At 34.0% G+C, this 21,351-nt stretch overlaps 1 protein-coding gene across 3 annotated transcripts; it reads left to right on the top strand.

Annotated features, from left to right (window-relative positions):
- Nucleotides 1–8,082: 8,082 nt before the first annotated feature.
- On the top strand, nt 8,083–19,570 carry LOC104595865 (autophagy-related protein 101-like). 3 transcript variants are annotated; one of them, XM_088888728.1, is made up of 8 exons: nt 8,146–8,311; nt 8,408–8,492; nt 8,660–8,696; nt 9,535–9,620; nt 10,955–11,050; nt 11,792–11,957; nt 12,049–12,211; nt 19,129–19,570. In XM_088888728.1, exons 2-8 carry the CDS (start codon nt 8,460–8,462, stop codon nt 19,202–19,204), a joined length of 657 nt encoding a protein of 218 aa, XP_088744854.1. In that variant the 5' UTR covers nt 8,146–8,311; nt 8,408–8,459; the 3' UTR covers nt 19,205–19,570. The 3 variants fall into 3 exon arrangements, with proteins under 3 accessions (XP_010255105.1, XP_010255104.1, XP_088744854.1); XM_010256803.3 differs by having other exon boundaries at nt 8,083–8,492; nt 11,828–11,957; XM_010256802.3 differs by having other exon boundaries at nt 8,083–8,492.
- The last annotated feature ends 1,781 nt before the right edge of the window (nt 19,571–21,351 follow it).

Raw genomic sequence — 21,351 nt, 5'->3', positions numbered from 1 at the left:
AACAGAGTTCATGGTTTTGAACATTTTATGAAATTGGATTGAACGGCTGAGATAGTGTTTAGTTTGAATTTGAGGTCCCCGAAGACGTCGCCGCGCATTTGCGTTTTGAATTACGGGACACTTTTGGCATTAAAAGAAAAAGGGCTTGTGATATAATAATAGACGACAAACAGCCACTTCAGCCTCTCTAACGGCTATATATTACTAACCTGTCTGCACTAGAGGAGACTTGTTCCAGTTTGAAATTTTGAATTGTGAAGGTTTATTTATTATTAATTTATTCCCGAGTCCCGACGGTTTGGTAATATGGTTTAGTTTTGGGTAAAATACAAAAACCTCCCCATTAGTTTAACTTTAACAAATACCTACCCTAAACTTTTGAAAAACTCATCAAAACCTCCCTTCCATCACTAATCCAAACAGAAAACATTAGACTAATACATCAGCTTTTTTCAAATACCCATTCTACCCTCTTGTTGATCTCTTTCTCTTATAATCTCCCATTCTTTAACTCCATTAACTAGGAACCTTGTTTAAAACTCCATCAACCCAAGAAGAGAGGAACCCTGGAAGAATATTTATCACTTTCTCCTATTTTAATCTCTCGTTCTTAAAACTCCATCGACTCAAGAAAAGGTAGCAACCACCATTGACTCTTTCAGTCCTGAAACTTACTCCAACCAAGAAGGGAAACAACATTTGACCATTGGAGATTGTTTGTTAAAGAAGTGAGGCAACATTTCTGGTTTATGCACAGGAAAACAAGGATAAATTTTGAACTTTAGCTATAGATCAGAAGGTGAACTATTTCAGGTGATTGTTCTTCACCAGGAGGTTGGCTGAGAAGTGTTAAAGGCTGCCTAATCTTTTAATCACATCTTGGATTCGTGATACTGGTTTTCTAGCGGAAATGCCAAATGATTAATTATTGGGTTTGATTGCATATAAAAAAGAAAAATAATTGTTACAATGTTGTTTTTCTTTTGGGTTTTATGTATTTATGGACACTTCTAAATGCATCTTTTTTTTTTCTCATTTTGGGTCATATGTAATATCATTTATTGAATCTTTGATTTGGTTTTTATGGGCTTTAATGAATTTATGCTTTATTATTTATGTGCTTTTGGATTCGATGAAGCATAACTCTGTTTGGTTCTTTTCGGTTGGCTACTAGTTACTCAACTTACGAGCCACCAATGATGTTAGTAACACCTTCAAAAGAAAAAGTTAACAAATTACAGCACATAAGAGGAATTGGTTTCTTGTCCTTGAGAGCCTTGGTTATTTTTCCATGCGGTATTGGTGAAATGCCGGAGACTATGGGTAGCAGAGTCTCTAGGTAACAGAGTCTTTGTTTTCTATTTATGAAATGCATTTCTCATAGCAAGAGAAACCAAAAAAAAAATGCTCTGGTGAGAAATTGCTCGAGGAGGGAACTAGATATTGCAGACAATGAAGAACAGTTGCCGGTAAATAACAGTGGCTGGTGAAAAACGGTTTCCAAAAAATGGGAAATATTCTTATGTGAATGGAATATTTTGAATGATAGTGCCATGCAAGTGTTTAGTGGTGTTAGGGTTTAAATTCTATTCTTTTGCTTTGAAAAAAGGCTTCATAGCAGCTTTAGAATTTTAATATATTTTCTATGATGCCCCAATTAATCAGGGGTAATTTTGTAACTTTATATGTTGTCCATCTAGATCAGTGATGGAAGAGAGGTTTCTGTTGATTTTTTCAAAAGTTCAAGGGACGTATTTGTTTTAAAGTTAAACTACATTGTCATCAACTTTAGAGGAGGCTTTTGTATTTTACCCTTTAGTTTTTCATCAATGGTCCTTCTCCACCAAACTGACAACCAGTCCGACTCCTTATACAAATCTCTTTCTGCTTTAAAGAGATACTAGCAGAGGGGCCCCTTTGCAAAAGCTAAATTATAGACTATAGTATAGGAAAAAATGAATTTGCAAAACATAAATGTTTTAATTAATAGTCATAATTCCTAGCTTTGCTCCTATCCAACCATACCTAACCTATTAATAGCCCTAAATTACCTCCCCCCCCAAATCCACATAGATTTTAGCCCCCTCATAAAAAATTCCTAGCTCTGCCCCTGCCCAACACAAACCTAACCTATTGATAGCCATAAATTATTAGGCTCAGGGAGAAAAGAAATAATTTGTTAGTAAAATAAATTATTAACTAAATGAATAATTTAGTAAATTAAATAAATATAAATTTATTGATAATAACTTACTTAATTCTATAAAACAAATAAATCAAATATTTATTGTGATAATAATATATTTAATTTAATAAAATAAATAATTAAAATTTTCACATTTGAAGTCAATTTAATATAAATAAATCAATTTTGTTGTCAAATAAAGAATACAAATCTTTTTTCTCAATTTATTGGTCGAACGTCGGGATTTATATGGAGTCGGGCTTGGGCTTAAGGTCTAGGTCCGATGGTTTGGTCATGCTCAAAGTTGGACTTGAATATGTTCGATTGATATAAAGGCAAAGGTCACATTCCAACGTGACCTGTGAATAGGTTTAATCCCAACCCCAGGGGTGAAACCAAGGGGATTAGGGGTGGCCACGAGCTATTCGAGCTCGACTCGTGAAAAGTTTGGTTCGGCTTGGTTTAAACCGAGCTTCGAGCTGAGCTCAAGCCTGATATATAGGCTCGTGTGCTAATCAAGCCAATCTCGAGCCCAGTGAAGCTCGGATCGTGAGGCTCGCGAGCCTAGTATAATAAATAAATATTTGTTTTATTATATACATATATATAATAAATAATTTTATTTTATATAATAATATTTTTATTTTTATGTATAATATTAAATAATTTTTATAATTCTTATTTTTTGTATCTTGGCTCAAATCCACCCCTAAAGGGGACCCAAGGAAGCCATGGCCCCCATTCCACTTGCATTTTTGCCCCCTCATAAATGTTGGGCTTAAACCTACCTATTGAAAGCCCAAAATATAGGACTGCCAATGGGTCGGAACCAAAATCAGCCCAACATGAAATGTTGAGGACCCAGATCTGGACCTGGACCCAATATGCTTTGTAATTTTTGGACCCGAACCGAACCAATTGATTCTCAAGACAATCGGGTCTACCTTGACAGACTTGATTGTAATAAATAAAAAATAAATATCTATGTATAATATATATTAAATATTATATATATATATTATGTATAGTATATATAATTTATTTATTTAATATATTATAAACTGATAGTAATTGGGACCCTATATTAGGACCCATAATCAACCCACTGGTTCCAATTTCCGGAACTAGAATCGGCCCAATTGGTTCGGGTCCATTGGGTTGAACCCGACCCATCGACAACTCTACCTAAATATTGGGCTTAAGGGGAGAGAATAATTTGTTAGTAAATTATTTCTAAATAAATAAATAAATGTCTATTAAAATCTTTCTCTCAATGTCAAATCTCCTTTATTTTACTCATTTATAAATAATTTATTTACTTTTATTAACTAAATAAATGCTTGAATAATAATAAAATAAATAAATAAATGCCTATTAAAATCTTTCTCTTAGTGTCAAATATATTTTATTTTATTGATTTTTAAATTATTTATTTAATTTTATTAAATAAATAAATACTTCTATAATAATAAAATAAATAATTTAGTAAAATAAATAAATAAATGTCTATTAAAAAATTGTCTCTCAATATAAAATCTCCTTTATTTTATGGATTTGTAAATAATTTATTAACTAAATAAATGGTTAGATAATAATAAATTAAATAAAATAAATGCCTATTAAAATATTTATTTCAATGTCAAATATCTTTTATTTTATTGATTTAAAATAATTTATTAAATAAATAAATGCTTAGATAATAATAAAAATAAATAAATGAATAAATAAAAGTTGAGATAAAGAATAGGAGGATAGAGAGAGACTTAAGTGAGAGAGAAGAATGATGACATTTTATTTTGTAGGATGGCATAATTGTAAATAATTATATATAACATTGCTGTAATTTTCGAATGTCATAGAGGCATTATTGTAAATAGAGTAAAGTTGTCTTATATGTGGCATTCCTGTAATTTTTTAATGCCTTAGAGTCAATTAAATTGAAATATTTGTCTTATATGTGGCATTCTTGTAATTTTTTTAATGCCTTAGGCTATGTTTGGTTTGAAGGAAAATGTAGGGAAAGTAATGAAAAGATAGGGAAATCAATATAAGGTTTGTAAAGGTTTCTTTACCTTTCCCTTCCTTTCTCTACATTTTCCTTCAATTAAATTGGAAGATTTGTCTTATATGTGGCATTCCTTTAATTTTTTGAATGCCTTGGAATCAATTAAATTGAAAGGTTTGTCTTTTGTAATTTTATAATAACATAGGAGTAATTACAAGTCAATCACATAAGGGGGTTTGTCTTTATGTGGCATTCTTGTAATTTCTAAGGGAAAAAAGGCAAAACTTACTGTCATATTCCTTTTTTTGCATCCTCATGCTTTCCTTCGTACACATTTCAGCTTAATATATTTATATAGATAAATTAAGCTTCACATTCATTTTCTTCATGGTAATATCAAGGTAATTTATAGTTTATTTTAGGGGAAATTCTCGATCATTACCCTGTACTTTGGCTCGAATGACAATTTGGTCCCCGAACTTTAAAATGCAACAATCTAGTACCCAAACTTTTGAATCGTGACAATCTAGTAACTGTCGTTAATGGACATCAATTATGTATATCACATGACCTCATGTGAATTTTAAGACTTTTGAAAATGTCAAAATTAGCCTTGGAAATAAAACACACTATTCATCATCTTCTTCCTCCAGAATATGAAACAAAGCCCAAGTTATCTGTCACAAACACCAAAACCCTTATTGCATAGAATAATTGACGGTCCTCCAAACTCCTTTGCCAAATGCCTGGTGCACAAAACCCCGACCAAAGAAACCTTTTGATAAGTAATATAAATACTCCACCATTTCTTAGTCTCTTTAAGTAATTGATTTCTTAGCCTCCTTCGGACACGCCTACCTTGGTTGCCAACCCTTCTCTTTGCCAAGGCCAATCCATCTCTCATAGCTTCCTGAAAAACAACACTTGTGTTCCTATTATATGTTCTTTCCTTTATAGCACAAATCCCTTCCAATCCTTCTCGATGGAGAAATCTTCCTCCATCATCCACTTTTTCCAACCCTTACAAGTTTTATTGGAGTAGTTATAAGTCAGTTCAGTTCTACCTCAAGACCACACCAATCTTCGTCTTTCCCTTTCTTTTATATTAAAGCGGTTGATCTTGTGCTTCTCACGGGTTCGTCTCTTCTTTCTTGAATGGATAAGAAGGAGAAGAGAATAAGAATACCTTATACCTGTTGTTGAAAAATAAGATTTCTTCTATTTTCTTTCATTTTTACATGCTCGAATTTGATCATGACACAACGAGTGAGGAACCAAATAAATAAAATGAAAAGTCTTACCTTTCTACTTGCCAAGAAATGATGGGATGAGAAAGATTGGGATTGGAAGAGAAAATATTTTTTTCATAGATTTGCATCCCGTGTTTGTTTCCTGATAAATGATATGCTAAATAACCAGTTTCCTGCGTTTGTCTACTAAGAAAATCGATTAGTTTTGCAATGTAAGGAGATCTATAGCAGTCATTCATCATTTTGGATCTGAAAATAGTTAGGATATCTTACCTTTGCGCGAGTGAGCAAGGAGATTTGGACCCTACAAGTTAAAAAACACACATGCAAAAAAAAAGGTTAGATCTACAAGATAGAAGTGTAGATCTATAGAAAAAATCAAGGTTACATGTTGAAAATAATGGATTTTGGCCATAGAGCAGCCATCTCTTCCTGCTGACAAGATGAATTAGTCAGCTACAAAAATAGTATAAAAAATACTCGTCGGTCGTTGATGGTCATCTTCGTGATCGTACCTTGTATGGAGATCAACAATAACATTGCTGGCAAGAAGACCATTGTTGACGTAGGTTCATAGTGAGGGTTGTCTAGAAATGGAGTAGGAGGAAGAGCCCGATATGGGAATATTCCCATTTTCCCTTCTCCATCACAGCAACCAAACATACCATTAATGCTTATAGTGTGAAACCAGATCAATTAAAGTTAGTGCCAAATCTCTTAACACTACTTTAAACCACTAAGCCATCTCGCCTTTTGTGTTATTTAATGAAATAAAATAGATTTTATTAACTTTTGTGTTCATTAAAACAATCAATACATATATATGATTAACAATTCAACTAAAAACTAAAAGAAATAATAATTAAAATTAGCATTTTATAACTAAATGAAATAAATAATCTATCAAATCCAATTTTACATTTAATGATGATTTTAATCCCAAGAAATTCATACAAATAAAATATTAATAATAGAATAATTATCTTAGTACTAAATTCATAAATTTGTACATAATATATAGTATAATAGGTTCATATTTATGCATCATTGGTATTGGGTATCATATACCCTCAAGTCAAAACCCAAACCCTGTAGGGTTTTGATAAACAGGTCCTATTAGGGCCGGGATGAGTTGGGAACCCGAAAATTTATGTGAAATTTCCATCTCTAAAGCCCCACTCCACCATGTATTGAGAACATCTTTCGTCCTTTGTGTTGTTATTCATAGGAAGATATTTCCAATACATGATGTGATGGGGTTGTGAGATTCGTGTGAGGTGCACTATGTGATGAGCAGATTGGGACTCGATATTCTCATTGCACAAAGGGATTGTGAGGACGGTGCGAGGATCGTTTGTGAGAACTAATCCAAAATCGACTGTGACATGGTTAGTGGAGGTGTTGTGGGTAGGGCTACAAGTCGGACCAAGTTATGTTGGGTTGAGGCCAACCTTAACCTTAACCTTAACCCTAACCCAACCCAACCTACCCAACCCTAATCCTAACTAAATTCTTTCGACACTAACCCAACCCAACAACTTTGAGTTGGGCTGGGCTCGGGTTGGGCCCAACCCAACCTTCTTCCCATCCCTTAAAATCTTGTAGAACTTCTTAATCTTAGACCTTAAATCAACTTTCATTACATACTAGGCATGACCCGGTACTAAGTACGGGTCCATGATATGAAATATTTCATTTTTTTTAAATATTCTATATTAGAAATTTTGAACCGTGTATTTGTGGTAGTTTTAATGGGTCCCACCATGTATGCTTCTATGCATCTATTAATGTAAATATTTTGATATAGTGATTTGAATTTTAAATTTTATTTGAAAATGTAACTAACCACTTCTAAAATACTATTTTCTGAAAAATTAGAGCACCACTTGTCTAAATGGGGGAGGCTTCAACCTAACTACCTTCCTTTATATATAGATAATAGATATTAATCCTATGTTTTATTAGTATTTGTTTGTTGATGTTTTTTTTTGGTTATTTAAGTACAAAATTATGAAAATAAGTGATTGAAATGACTATAGTTTATTATGATGACTTATAATAGATATTTTATGGATAGCAAGCTATATGAGTGGCAAATAATAGAGAGGAGATAAAGAATAAAATATTTAGAAAATATAAAATATGTTATCAAGGTCTTAGTATTTCCAATTAGGACTAAGTGAAGTGATTATCTTAAGTGAAATAAATGATAGTATATGGTGGTGGCTATACAACTATCATGCATCTAAACAAATCAATGTATAAAATAATATCACACACAAACAAACACACACACATATATACATACACACACACACTATAGAATTAGGCTCGAGTTGAGTCGGGTTGCTCGAGGGCTCAACCCTAACCCAATTCAAAGTAAAATTAGGTTCATAAATTTCAACCCTAACCCTAACCCAAGCATCAACCCAACCCAACCCAACCCGTGGATTCGGACTAACCCAACCCAAATTGCGGCCTTAGCTGTGGGCCTTCAGCCTTGTAACTCAAATCAACTTCTAACTTAGGTTCAGTCCCATGTCTGTACTTCAAGCCCCGATCGGGTTGGGCCCGAATTCCTACAAGCACCCTATCTATACCTGCCCATATGATACTACAGCCGCATATTGAGAACATCTCCGTATTTGCATGTTATCATTCATGGCGATGCTCTAAATATATGTAATGTGGATAGAGTTATTGTACGTAGGAGATCTCGGATTGCAAATTTGCCGCCACGAAACGTTACACCGACTGCACAACACCCAAATCTAATATCACTGCTCATTTAATACAAAACGATCTTGTTGATTACTGATATTGACTTCGGATTTGTGCTTGCTTCTCAAGCCTCAACCCGAGCCAGAAACAGTGATTGTTCCTCCCTTTCCTCCATGTCTTAATGATACTTTAGGGTTTCTTGATATAGGCTTTCCTTTGTTTGTCAACTTCTGCCTCCTCTTTTAGGTTATTTATTCAGTGTGACCTGATTTTGCGGGTTTATTTAGTGCACGATATCATGAACTGCGAGGTTTGCCAACTTAAAGAGCTGGTGAGGCTCTGAATTTTAGTAGTTTCACTTCAATTACATGTGTTATATTGGCAATGAAAAATTATTTTCTTTCCTTCCCCATCGTTCTTTTTGGTATGAGCTCCAGATTGCTAAATTTCAAGTGATTGATGAAGCTTTTGGCTGATTACAACATTACGTGACTGCAGGAAGTGGAGCACTTTGAGATACGGGAAGTACTGCGATGTAAGATGCCTTATTGCTTCTGATTCTGTGCAGAATTAGGTCGAGTTTGACGAATGAATTAATGAATATGTGGTTAATGTATTATGGGGCTGTTTGTGTCCTTTTGCTGTTCTTGTTAAGCAATGGATGCATGCTTCAGTACATTTGTTTCTTACTTTGTGCACTTCTGCCGTAAATTTTATACATGCTAAAACCTGCGACAAGAATTTGTAGTTCTATTGGTTGAAATGAATTTCCAATCTCGTGGTAAGGGTTCTTCAGAAGTCCAGGAGAATTAAGGAAGAGAAAAGAAGAGACAGGGTTGTCTTATACTAAGAACTTTAATTTAGGTCTGGAATTGCTTATGCTAAACAAATCCCACCTTGGTTTCCTCAAACATAAGGATGGGTTTATTATGAATGAAAGGATGCAATGATAAATGATAAAAAAGATGGATGCAATGGTACTTGGTTGTTGGCTTCATGGTTTTCATCGTGTGGTTGTACATGGTTTTTTAATCATTTGTACTCCTTTTTTATCCTACATATACAACTTTCCTAACATCAGTCTAGACACCTGGGGTTTAACTTCACCTCTTTGGAGTGTGATTGAGACTCTTGTATTATTTACTTCACCTCTTTGGAGTGTGATTGAGACTCTTGTATTATTTACTTCATGATTCTTTTAGTTGAATTTATTGGTCAGGTCTTCCTTGATACTATGACCTGTCTCATAAAATATAAATTCTTTTGTTTTTGTTCTTTTTAAGCTTTTTTCATCAACTTTGCATTCCTTCCGTACTTGTTGTAATATTAATTATTTCTTCCTCAACTGCCAATCGGTGTCAAACTGGATGCAGGTATTCTACACACCATTGTGTTCCATAGGGCTTTAGGTCTTGTACGACCCAAAGACATTGACTCAGAACTGTTTGAAATCACATATGTAAGTGGTTATGTCAAATTCTTACAATGATTCTTATTATGCCAAGTTTGGAAGCTATTCCAACTTTTTAGGATATGATATGTTGATGTTTAGTACTTTAGTTTCTGTACTGCTTGTATGCTGTAGCTCATATGAAATTGGAAAGAAAAGAAAACAGAAAAAAAATGTATTAGCCAACAACAGTATATAGCGAAAAATTGTTAACCATTCTCCACAACATCATCTCTTTGTAAATTGCACTGTTTGTTTAAACAGCTGTTCCATGAATCTTTAATTCCATATTGTTTTTTATCCTGCATGAATCTATATTCATAGTATCACCACAATTTGCATTTTCTCTTCATAGCATTGTTATCTATCAAAAAAAGGGATACTATCTCTAGGTAAAAAATAGCTCATGTTTTCAATGGAACTCATGGTATTGTTCATTAGCACTCCAATGGTCTGATTTAAAACTTGAGTTCTTCATGTGGTGGTTGCTTTAATGTGTTTCCCCCACCCACAGAACCCTCCAGGTTCGGTGGTACTCATCTTTGGTTCGAGGATTGAAATGATCCATGGGTGTAAACAGCCTGGCCTGGGCCAGGTGCAGCCCCTTTGGGGTTTGAGTGGCAACAACTTCAGCTTCGGCTTTAAACTTATTCAGAGCGCAACTCAACCTATAATTAGATAATGTAAATCAAAATCTTTTGATTTCTTTATCCAAAAAAATATTTTTTAGTAAGACTTAAAAAGTTGAATCCATGTTGTACTTGGGAAACCACATGGGGATATATAGATGGAGCTTGAGTCAGGCAACGAATTTAGCTTGGGCTTTAAACTCATTAATGGCCCAATTCAACCTAGAGAATGCAAATCATTTTCCTTTTGGTTTATTTTCCTATAAAAATATTTTTATTAAGACCTGAAAGTTGAATCCATGTTACACTTAGGAAACCAAGGTCCTAAAATCCATTTAGTCAGACTTGGTCTACTTTAGTCATGGTAAGTAATCAAGCCTAGATTCTAAGCCCAGGCTTGGCGGACAAGTTATCCTTTTATAACAGTTGCACTTGGCACAGAGTTTTTTTACTTTTCTTTTATTTTCTCTATTTTCTAAATTTTATCAGCCAAAATCATGAACTAAATGTTGCATGCCCTGCAATGTTTTTTAATTATTTTGTCCAGAACAAGGAAATGTAGGTGGACTATGCTTCAATACCATGAGTAATAATTTACATACAGCAGTTCTACTTGTGATGCCATATATTATCTAAGATTTCATGGTATTAGTAATATTCCTTGCACTCAAGCTGCATATAACAGTTCCTTAATTTATCCTTCTTTTTACATAGGTGCAATGTGGGGACGCTGAACTTGAAAAGAAAATAGAGGAGAAGATTGACCAGTTCATTGGTTGGGTAGAGAAGCACCCAAACAAGAAAAGTCAGGTTACATATTGATTGCCTTTCAGTTAGCGTTTCTTGTGGAGTCTATGTGCAAATCTTTAAGATTCTACAAGTTTTGACACAAGTAGTTACTGCTGTTATTATTGCCATTTTATCATTATTATTATTATATATCAATAACCATATAGAAAATATTTACCCTTGCTTTTAAATAATCCAACTACCCTTGAAGGACCCAAGGGAAATAAATACAAAGAAAATGAGAAGGGAAATTCAGAAGAAAAGGATTCATTATTTGGGTTTTGGTTAGTCTAGGATGTCTTTATTGTTTGTTTTGACAAAGAGGAAGGAACCAAAACAACCTAGTTTCTGGTTAAACTAGGCTAACTTAATTCAAATTTTTAATTTGATGAGCAAAAATCCACTTCATGATTGATGGCAGATTTTAACCAGTAACAGATCTACCCACCAATAATAATTTTGTGACTTGGAGAGATGAGTTAATTCCAAATGCAGATGCAACTGTATTTACTACTAGTTTTGGTGGTGGTTGGGTGCACAACTGAACTCAACAAAGTCTCGACTTAACTCAATTATGTCTCTGTTGCTTCGAGTAGGGATTTTACAGTTGCTTGTAGTTCAATCAACACCTTGCATTGCTTTTTTCTTTTCTCAATGTGATATTGGCGTTTCATGTAGTAAGGTGTTTCTTATCATATACTGTAAAATGAGATGAAATTAATCTTCACGTTTTTCTTAGCTTAACTAGAAGTCATGATGCAGATATGTTTGTCTTTCTACGAGGTGAAAAACAAACAGGCAACTTGGTTCTCAAACAAAACAGAACGCCTATATTGGGAACAATGGTATATCAATTTGAATGTTGCACAACAACCAAAAGCACATTTTGCCAAGTCTCACCATTCCAAAGTGGTTGTAGATCCTGGAGGTATAACTTCCATTCTTAAACACCCACCAACAACCAATGTAAATTTTTTTGCGATGTAGTTCATAATGGGATTATGCTTTTGATTCATCAGAGTGTGCCCTTGTGGAGAGAAGTGTTCGGCGGGCAGCCCTGGAGGCAGCTCTTCGTGAAGTTCTATTTCAAATCATAAAATTCGTAAATGAGAAAAGAGATCATATCCCTCCTGTTCCAAATGTTGAGGGTGTCTCATTTCCCTATGAAATCACAATTCCAAGGTTGATATCTTCTTGATTCCTCCAAAACTTCATCTTAATTAGAGTTTTGGTTCTCTTTGGTTGTTTGTAGGTTTCTATTTTAAGTGGAAATTGTGATCATTAATTACTTAAATTTTCCCTGTCTGTGCACTTCGGTGCCCTTATATTCTTTATTTACATCTTTTTGTATTTTGTGGCAGAAATAACTTATCCTTGATTAGAGTCTGTCGCTTATGTCTGGAAACATCTACAACTTAGTTTAGTATATATCTCCTTCAAGAATTATCTGATGGAAATGAATAACTTAAAAGTTCTAATTTATTGTCCTCTCAACTATAGGGATGGCATTACTTAAGAATAATATTAGTTTCATTTGCAATTTGATTAAATTCTGTGAATTATGTATGGATATATCTTTTATATATCTTAGCTCATATAGTTGGGATATGACTATTATGGTGTTGCTATCTCTAGACATGTCATTTACAAAATTATTCCTTGGTGCCGAATTTTGGTTAGGCAGATGTTTGCTATATTTATAGCATTCAATCTTTGCTTCTTGATACTAGAGCCACACATGTTGACCCAAAAACCTTCTTGATGTTGCCTTTGTATGGGGACAACAGCTTAGTAATTGTGCAAGGGCGAGATGTGGAATTCTAAAGCATAAGTTTGGGATTTGGAAAAAGGCCTGGGGGTGTTCCTAAGGTAGGTCAATTATCCTTGAAGATGATTTGGGGCTTATGTAATCAACCCTAATTAGTACAGAATTTCAGCATCAATCTTAGAGATAAAGTAGCATTGTTTAGGGTTGTGGCAATGGTCCTAAATTGGGAGAAACAACTATTTTGGGTTGTTAGATGCATTCTGTGTATTTAGGCCTATAGGGTAGAGTGATTTATCATAGGGATAGGGAATCTCTCTTTTTTCATTTAAGACCAATCTTGAGAGTCAAAGGGAAGTAAGAATCAATGGACAAGGTAGCAAAACAGGTTTTAGTAAGCAAGAGTTTCAAGAAAGAATAATTTTCTTACAAGAATTTTCAAAAAATTGATAAAGATTCAAGGAGATTAAAAGATATTGCAAGAAACTTGGCAAGAATTTAAGGAATGAGAAAAGAATAAAAAAAATAATGAAGAACGACCAAGAACATTTCAAGATTTGAGCAGTGTTGCATGGACACAAACATGGGAATCAGAATTTAACACATCTAGGAGTTTGATTCGACAAGAAGAAAAATTAGTACTCATATACCTGTCTGTAAAAATGTATAAACTATTAAAATAACCCATATTTTTTTGGGTTCTTATATTTTATACCTGTCTGCTAATGCTATGGCAAATTATCTTGCTAAACAAGGGGTTATGAGGGAATATTTGTACTGGGCTACCTTGTAATCTTTATCTATAGTGCCATGTGGCTTTCACATTTTTAAGGGAGGTTGCACCTTGTGCCTCTTAGTGGGATGCTTGTAATAGTTCTCATATTTTCTTAATAAATTTCTCTTTCAATTATAAAAAAAACATGTATAAGGGTGCAACAACCAATGTTAGAACGCTTGTGGGAGAGACGTCAGATTTTACTGTTTTGAGGGGTTTTCACCATGGTGCTTTTAGCCCTTATTTGTTTGCACTTATCAATGAATTGAATACACCTGTTCAGGAGGTCCCATAGTGCTTCTGGTTTGTTGATGAAATCATTTTAATTTTTTTTGGTAGAAAAATAGGATTATATTACTCAAAAAGAAAGATAATTACAGAGAGGGCGGAGGGGTCATTCATTTTGCTAGCCACAAGGGTATTGCATCTGTATAAAAACCGAAATCTGACAGCCCCTTTTTTGCAAGGTTGTGGTCTAGCAAATTGGTCTCCCGCCTAGCATAAGAAAAAGAGCAGTCCGAGTCTTTACATTCTTCTAGAATATCTTTACAAAAAAAGAAAGATTTAGGGACATCATTTGGCTTCTTTGAGATCAGCGCCTGCACCAGGGATTTGCTATCACTTTCTATCACAAAAGGACCCTTGTTAACAAATTTCCCTAGCTTTACTCCTTGAAGGCAGGTGAATGCTTCTGCCCGGAGGGGAGAGGTTGCACCTGACTGGCCAAAAGAGATGGCTTCCAAAAGACCCAAATGATTTCTAGCTGCCACACCAAAACCTGCCTTCCCTTCGCGCAAAAAACTGCCATCCACATTTATCTTCAAAAAGTTTTGCTTTGGGGGATGCGACAAAAAAGTTGGCTCTGCAGCTTCAGGCACTTGCACTTACTCCATTTTAATTGATCAACCTAATGGAGGAGTAAGTGCAAAATTAAATTTATGGACAAATACCTTAGAAATAACTTAAGCAAGAGGTTTTAAAATATGCAGGACTAAAAAAGAATATATGCTATGTAAATTTAATAATAACTAGTAATGGTGCATGTGCTTTGCACGTGGCAATTCTACATGATGATAATTATAGTAATAATGTATCCACATTTCTTGAAAAACTTTATGTATTTTTTATTTTTTATTTTTTGTTTTTATATATTTTTTATTATTAATCAGATGCAGATTGCAAAACCCAAATCTGATACATAATCACCTCATCCAAATATGTGATAATTGGATCGAGTTGTGAAGTTTCAAGTATCATTGACAAGCCTACCTACTTGGCTAGACTCTTCTTTTTGTGATGTTTTATCTTTTTTGGTGTATCTTTTTTTTGTTCATTTAAAAAAAATTTAAGATTTAAATAGTGGGAATTGAATGAGGTGAAAAGTAGTAGTTTAATTTACAATTTAATCCTCAGTTAAATAGGGACTAAATTAAAAAAATGAGTATTTTAGTCAAAAGAAAGTTCCACAATCTTATTCATATTTTTAATAGTAGTGTAAATATAAAATTATAGACGTGTTCAACTTTTTCTATAATTTTTTTGTATTTCTGTATGAAAACAATTTTGATATGTCACTCTTTACTTTTTGTTTAATATGATAATTATATGATATTATACATGTCCTTGGATGTTTTTCTTGCAAAATTTATGTTTTTTTTTCATTTTTGTATTTTATATTTTATTAATTATTTATAACATTAAATGTTAACACATTTGACCCAAAAGTAGAACTATTGGTTTTTGCCAAATAGTAAAATAATTCAGTTCCAAATTATGTATTCCATTTTCATTATCAACAAAAATAATTCTTGTTTATTAAACTTATTTTTAAAATTGATTAATAAAAATATCATAAATGTGTCTAACTTTTCTTTTTTTTTTTTAATTTTTTTAATTTATTTTTATTAAAAAAATTTATTACCTAACTATAACTTCATAGTTAGATCGATTTTATTCTGATGGTTAAATTGCTTAGCCATCACTTGGATAAAGAATGGTTTTGTTTTTGAGTCAGTTTTAATATATATGGGTTTATATTGTTAAAAATATTGGCATAGATCTAATTAGCAACATTTGTTAGTAAAAAATAACTTAAATATAGGATTTAACAAGAGAAAATGGGAGTTAATACCTTAAGTATAAGACTTAATGAGAGGGGATTAAATGAGGTGGAAAGTAATAATTAAAATTACATTTTCAACCCTTACAATTAGAGATGGACTAAATACACAAATATGAGCATTTTAGTAGCCATTAAAGCTTGCATTAAAGCTGTAATAAAATGACTTTTATACCCTTTCTCAAACAAAGAAATAGAGGGTAATTTTAGTCAAAAAGACTTTCGCTCTGCATCCACATTTTTATCTATAGTATAGATAGGTGCGCAAATCAGGGTATGTTTGGAATTGGGAGATGAAGAGAATCAAAGATAACTCAATGTGGCCTTTTTTGTACCTTGGTTCAAAATTCATGACAAGGGGGAGATTGAGGAGGATGTTGCCTATAGAATTAGAGCAAGATGGGCAAAATGGAGGGGGTACATCTAGAGTCTTACATGATAGGCAAATACCACTTAGATTAAAAGAAAAATTCTATAAAACAATTGTAAGGTCAGTTATGTTGTATCAAGTAGAGTTTTGGGCAGTCAAGAAACAAGATGTCCAAAAATGGGTGCGGCAGAAATGCGTATGTTGAGATGGCAGAAATGGGTAGAAATGTGTATGTTGAGATGGTTGTGTTAACTCATCGTTCAACATGTTAGGCTTCCCCAATTTTTCTAGATTGTTATAGTACGATAGTAGACCCAAGTTTCAAAATATTGATACGCTCGATATGCCGGTAGGGGCGCATCGGGTGAATCAATACCCTTTTTTTTACTTTTTTATTTTTTATTTTTTCGAAATTGGTTCAGGGGGGCCGGTTTAGGTCTCCTCCACCCCCTGAACCGGTCAGACCCCGATACACCCACTATAGGGGCGTATCGGAGGGGTCCCGGAACGATATGGTATCGGCCGATACGTGTCGATACTTTGAACCTTGAGTAGATCCTAGAGATAATCTCTATTTTTTCATATGTTAGCAGGTTGTTACTGACTCTGTCATTTGGGGTAGCAACAGAAGGGTGCATTCACAGGATAATTTGTTTTTTTTTTTTTGTTTGACTAATAGCATGGATGTGTTTTATTAAAGGATTGCAAGTAAGTGTTGTGACCATGTGAAAACATTGAAACCAAATCACCCCAAATCACCCAGGCAAGCACTCACTGGGTGATTTGGTTTTTCAATTGGTTGATAGTGTGTTGTGTTTTATTGGAGGATCAAAAGAAAGTGTTGTGACCATACAAACTTATTTCTCCACATGTTAAGCTATCTTTGTATTTCTTGATTGTCAGAGTATGACAGTGGACCCTAGAGGCATAGTTTCCAAGGTGTCGAGGTGGGGCTAGGTGATGAATTTTTTTTTTTTGACTAAAACCCATCTTTCACTATTAATTGTCACCTAGTCACCTAGGTGATTTTTTTTTGAATAAAAACCATGGATCCTAGGGTAATTCCTTAGGTTCCATTAGCAAGCAATCACCATCTTTCACTATTAATTGTTTATAATCTTCATAAAAAATCTACAAGCTTCATTTAAAACATAGAAAAGCAACATATTATGAAAATAGGAAGAATGAAGAAATTTCAAAAATTAGAGGAGTTGAGCCTCTATGAAAAAATGATGAAACTAATCAATATGTTGATTGGATAAAATTTTGAGTTCTTCTATGCTTATCAGTTCAAGTTTTGAAGTCTTCAAGGGTTTAAGTCAGTATACGTGTTGATTGAACCCTAAAAACTGAATAATTTAGTTTGATAATTTGTACTTTATTATTAGAATCTCAAAAAGTAAAAAATATAAAAGTATCCTAGAGCACCATGTAAAAAATATCCTGGCGAATAATCAAGGTGATCCTCCATGAGTGCATTATCACCTAGGTGCCTAGGCATCACCTTGACAATTCTGACATGATGATTTTATACCTATAGGAAAAGGTTTAAAAGTTTATCTTTGTTTCTTAATGACATTTTATGGGGAAAATAGCATTTGTTCTGTACATTAGCTGTTAACTTATGCCAAATAAGCAAGAAAATCAAGGAAAAATGTTACATAGAAGTGTCCCTCAAGAATTCATTAAGTATAGGAATCTGATGCATGTTTGACATGGATGCTTCATCCATGTGAAAAGTCCATGCAACACTGTATTCAAGAAAAAAATGCAGAGAAATCAGAATTGAATAAAAAAACAAGCAAGAAGGTTTAGATCTTTACTTAAGAACAGAGGAGGAAGAAAAGAAAACTTCTTAAGAACAATAGTTCTTGAATTTGAAATTTCAATTTTTGTTGGGATGAGGGTTTATTTTTATGTTTGGATGGTTTGCTTTTAAAGTATGATCATCATGTTGGATATTGCTGAGCATAGCTGCATGGGTATGAAGGACATTCTTATCATTATGAAGTTCTAAAATGTTCAAGAAGTGAAGAAAAAACTTATATTGACATCTAACAAGTGATAAATGGTTATTCAAAAACTTATTAACCAGAGCAAAATGTGAGATATTAGTGGGCCTATCAGAGGCATAACCAAATACACTGAAAAGGGGATAGCCACTTATAGAAGAGGAGGCTGGTCAACCTTTGGGGACTCTTTCTTCTATTACACACTAGAAACAAAAAAGCTTATTTCTTGTCATTGATACCCTATAAGTCAGAGTAAAATAACACCAAAATCATGCAAAATGGATAAGTTTTGGTCCTTGAAAAATAGGCTGAAAGATAAGTGACAAACCTACAACTTAAACAAACTAGCTTTATCTTAAGCAAGCCGTACATGCTAGGAGAACTTTAAAAACTGATATATGGTAGCATCTAATTCATTGACGCTCCATTAAACGAAAAGAGAAAAATAAGCAAGTATCTGGATCTAGATAAATTGATTAAAGTAATAAAGCAATCGGACTTCAGACGTTATGAAACTGCCACTTCAGTCCCAAAAAAGGAGATTTTCAGATATTCCTTGTGAGAGTCAAAGTTTTCATTGACCGATTGCACCAATTAACATGTTTTGGCATTCTCTGGTGGGCAGTTTAGATGGTTTACCTCACTAGAGACTCTGGGCCCCACTTCTGGTTTTTGCTAGTTTTTCTCTTATGATCCTCTCTTGTGAAATGTGAATGGGCCTAGAAATTTTTTATACCTTTTCTTTCTTTCAGATCTCTTAGCTCCTTTTTTTTTTCCTTCTGAAGAGGCTTAAACTAATCTAACCAGGAACATGCTGCTGCATCACTCAGCAATTTTGAGACTGAAATACTTGGCTGAATTGAGTAATTCTATACAAATTTGCATATTTGAAGTCAAAAACTCTGAAAAATTATTTTATGGCGAAAGAATTCATTTCCCTCCTCTTAGTTTCCTTAAATATATTCCCCCTTCCTGTTCCTTTGTCATTATAACTGAAACTTCGTAATTGATCTGATCTCTGGATCAGACACTGACATTTACATTACTGCCTTACACAGTTCATCAGATTCATCATTTGGCATGGATGTGATTAAGAGGATGCTCCAAACTGGGCATCCAACCATGCTTAGCTGATTGTCCGAGGTGGTGAGCTCTCTTGCTGAAAGTGGCTTTCAACTCCCATACATTATTCTCTTTTAATATTTGAAAAGATTTCTCTGATCATAGTAGAGGGTAATGATTGGTGATGTATAGGGTACAAGGGAGAAAAGTTTCATATAATTTCTGTATAGCGATCCTTTTTCTGGAGGGTGGTGGGTTTTTATCCTGTGCAAGTAGTGACGGTGGCATTAGCATGGATGTCTAATATGTACATATCATACCTGGCGGTTTACAAAACTTATACCTGTAATTGGCTAATATTCTGTTAACTAAGAAAATCTCAAAATTTGTTTACTTTAAGTGGCATATTTTCTAATTGTGGATATGTTTTCTATCATATAAGCATTATTTGGTCCCGTGATGTGTTTTTGGTCTCTTTGGAGGGATCCATTCTATCGGGATTGTCGTCATTCTTTCTATTGGAAAGAAATATAATCGACCTGAATGGCGGTGAGGACATAATAGCTAGCATCTCTGTCATCACTTGCTGTCAAGATCTACAGCCGGAATGAAGTGGTCAGGTTTGTTCTTTGCACAAAATAAATTCACAAATTTAAGAAAATAGAGAATTAAGAGTTGGTTTCGGGAAAATGCAATAAATTATGGGTGTGAAGCTACTTGGGTCCACCAGGAAAAGGAATCCTTTACTTCTTGCCCTCGTCCATGGACTAAAACTGGTATATACGTTGAGCTGGGGTTCTTGAATGAAACTGGTATATACCACTAAACTGGTATATACGTTTAGTGGGCATTTGGTTGGAGGAATCCATTTATCATTTTTTTTTCCCGTGAAAATCAGTGGTTTTATGGGATTTGAAGAAATCTTCATGAAAATGTATTGATTTGAACATGGCTTGAACTTTGAACATTTATTGACGTAGACATGTCGCTGCCATTTTACAAATCGATTCAAAAATCAAACCCTCTCATTTGCGAAGCCAAACCATCTCTTGGAGTTGGAGCTGCTCCATGCATCACGGCAAATCACAAAAAATCAGGATCGACTGATTTCTCTACAGATCTTTGAGGGAGTGGTCTCGCTTAATGTGATTTTTCACAGTATGTGGCATTTTTATATCGGAATAAAATCAATTCCTCCAACCAAATATTCCCTTTATGTTTTAAAATGGCACCTGAAAGGTCGAAGCACTTGGTTAGGACCGGATCAATTTCCGGTCCAGTTGTTAAACTGCAAAAACTGGACAATGGTCGCACCCAAGTTCAAACTGTAAAATGGACGAACTATTGGGTTCAAATCTGCCTTGAAATCTATGTCCAAACAGCTTTAGTTGTTTTTGAAGTTTCATGTGCGTGGTACTACGTTACTCCACCTAATTCTTTGGGTAAATCTAATGCTAGAAGGGTATGATATAGGAAGAGTTTGACCGATCAAATCTCGTCCCATGTGCGTAGGGCTGTCAATTCGACTGGATTTGGTCCAATCCGGTGTAATTCAATATTGGTCCATTTACAAATGGAATGGATCAAATCTAATCCAAATCTATACAAATCACGTTCAGTCCCGGTCACATAAAATGTAAATGGCAAATTGAATCAAACATCAAAATAACATGAGAAATCCAGAAAATATATAAAAAAATTACAACACTTGCTGTAATCCAATCCAGTCCAATAAAAATGCAAATGGATCGGATTGGGTCCAATCCAAGCCAAACGGAATGAATAAAAGTGCTTTTGTAAAAGTATTTTTATAAAAGTGCTTTTGTACTTTTAATAGTACCAAAGTACAAAGTACATAAAATGCCTTTACTTTGGTATTTTTGCTTTGAAAATTGTTTGGGTAAAAAAATTTTTAAAGTATGCTTTCCGAAACAAAAGAACCATTTCTTGTTTGGTAAAAGCATGTTCGCTCATGCTTCCGGTGATAGTCTCCGATGGTTTGGTGGTTGAGACAGGTGACAGTGGTCTAACTCTAGTAATGGAGAGCAGAGGTAGGGCCGGGAGTTGCGCATGAAAACGGAAGTACTATTTCTCCAAAAGCTCAAAGTATAAAAAGCCGATTTTGTGCTTTTGGGGGGTTTTTGTACTTTTAAAAAGTATGAAAGCAGAAGTACTAAGTATACAATGCGATTCTAAATTCTAATCTAGGTAAAAAACTA

Source organism: Nelumbo nucifera, chromosome 5 (assembly GCF_055504915.1).
Source record: "Nelumbo nucifera cultivar China Antique chromosome 5, China Antique-T2T, whole genome shotgun sequence".
NCBI classification, from domain to species: Eukaryota; Viridiplantae; Streptophyta; class Magnoliopsida; order Proteales; family Nelumbonaceae; genus Nelumbo; species Nelumbo nucifera.
The sequence above is the reverse complement of the archived record's forward strand: the minus strand, read 5'-3'. Positions and strand labels throughout refer to the sequence as shown.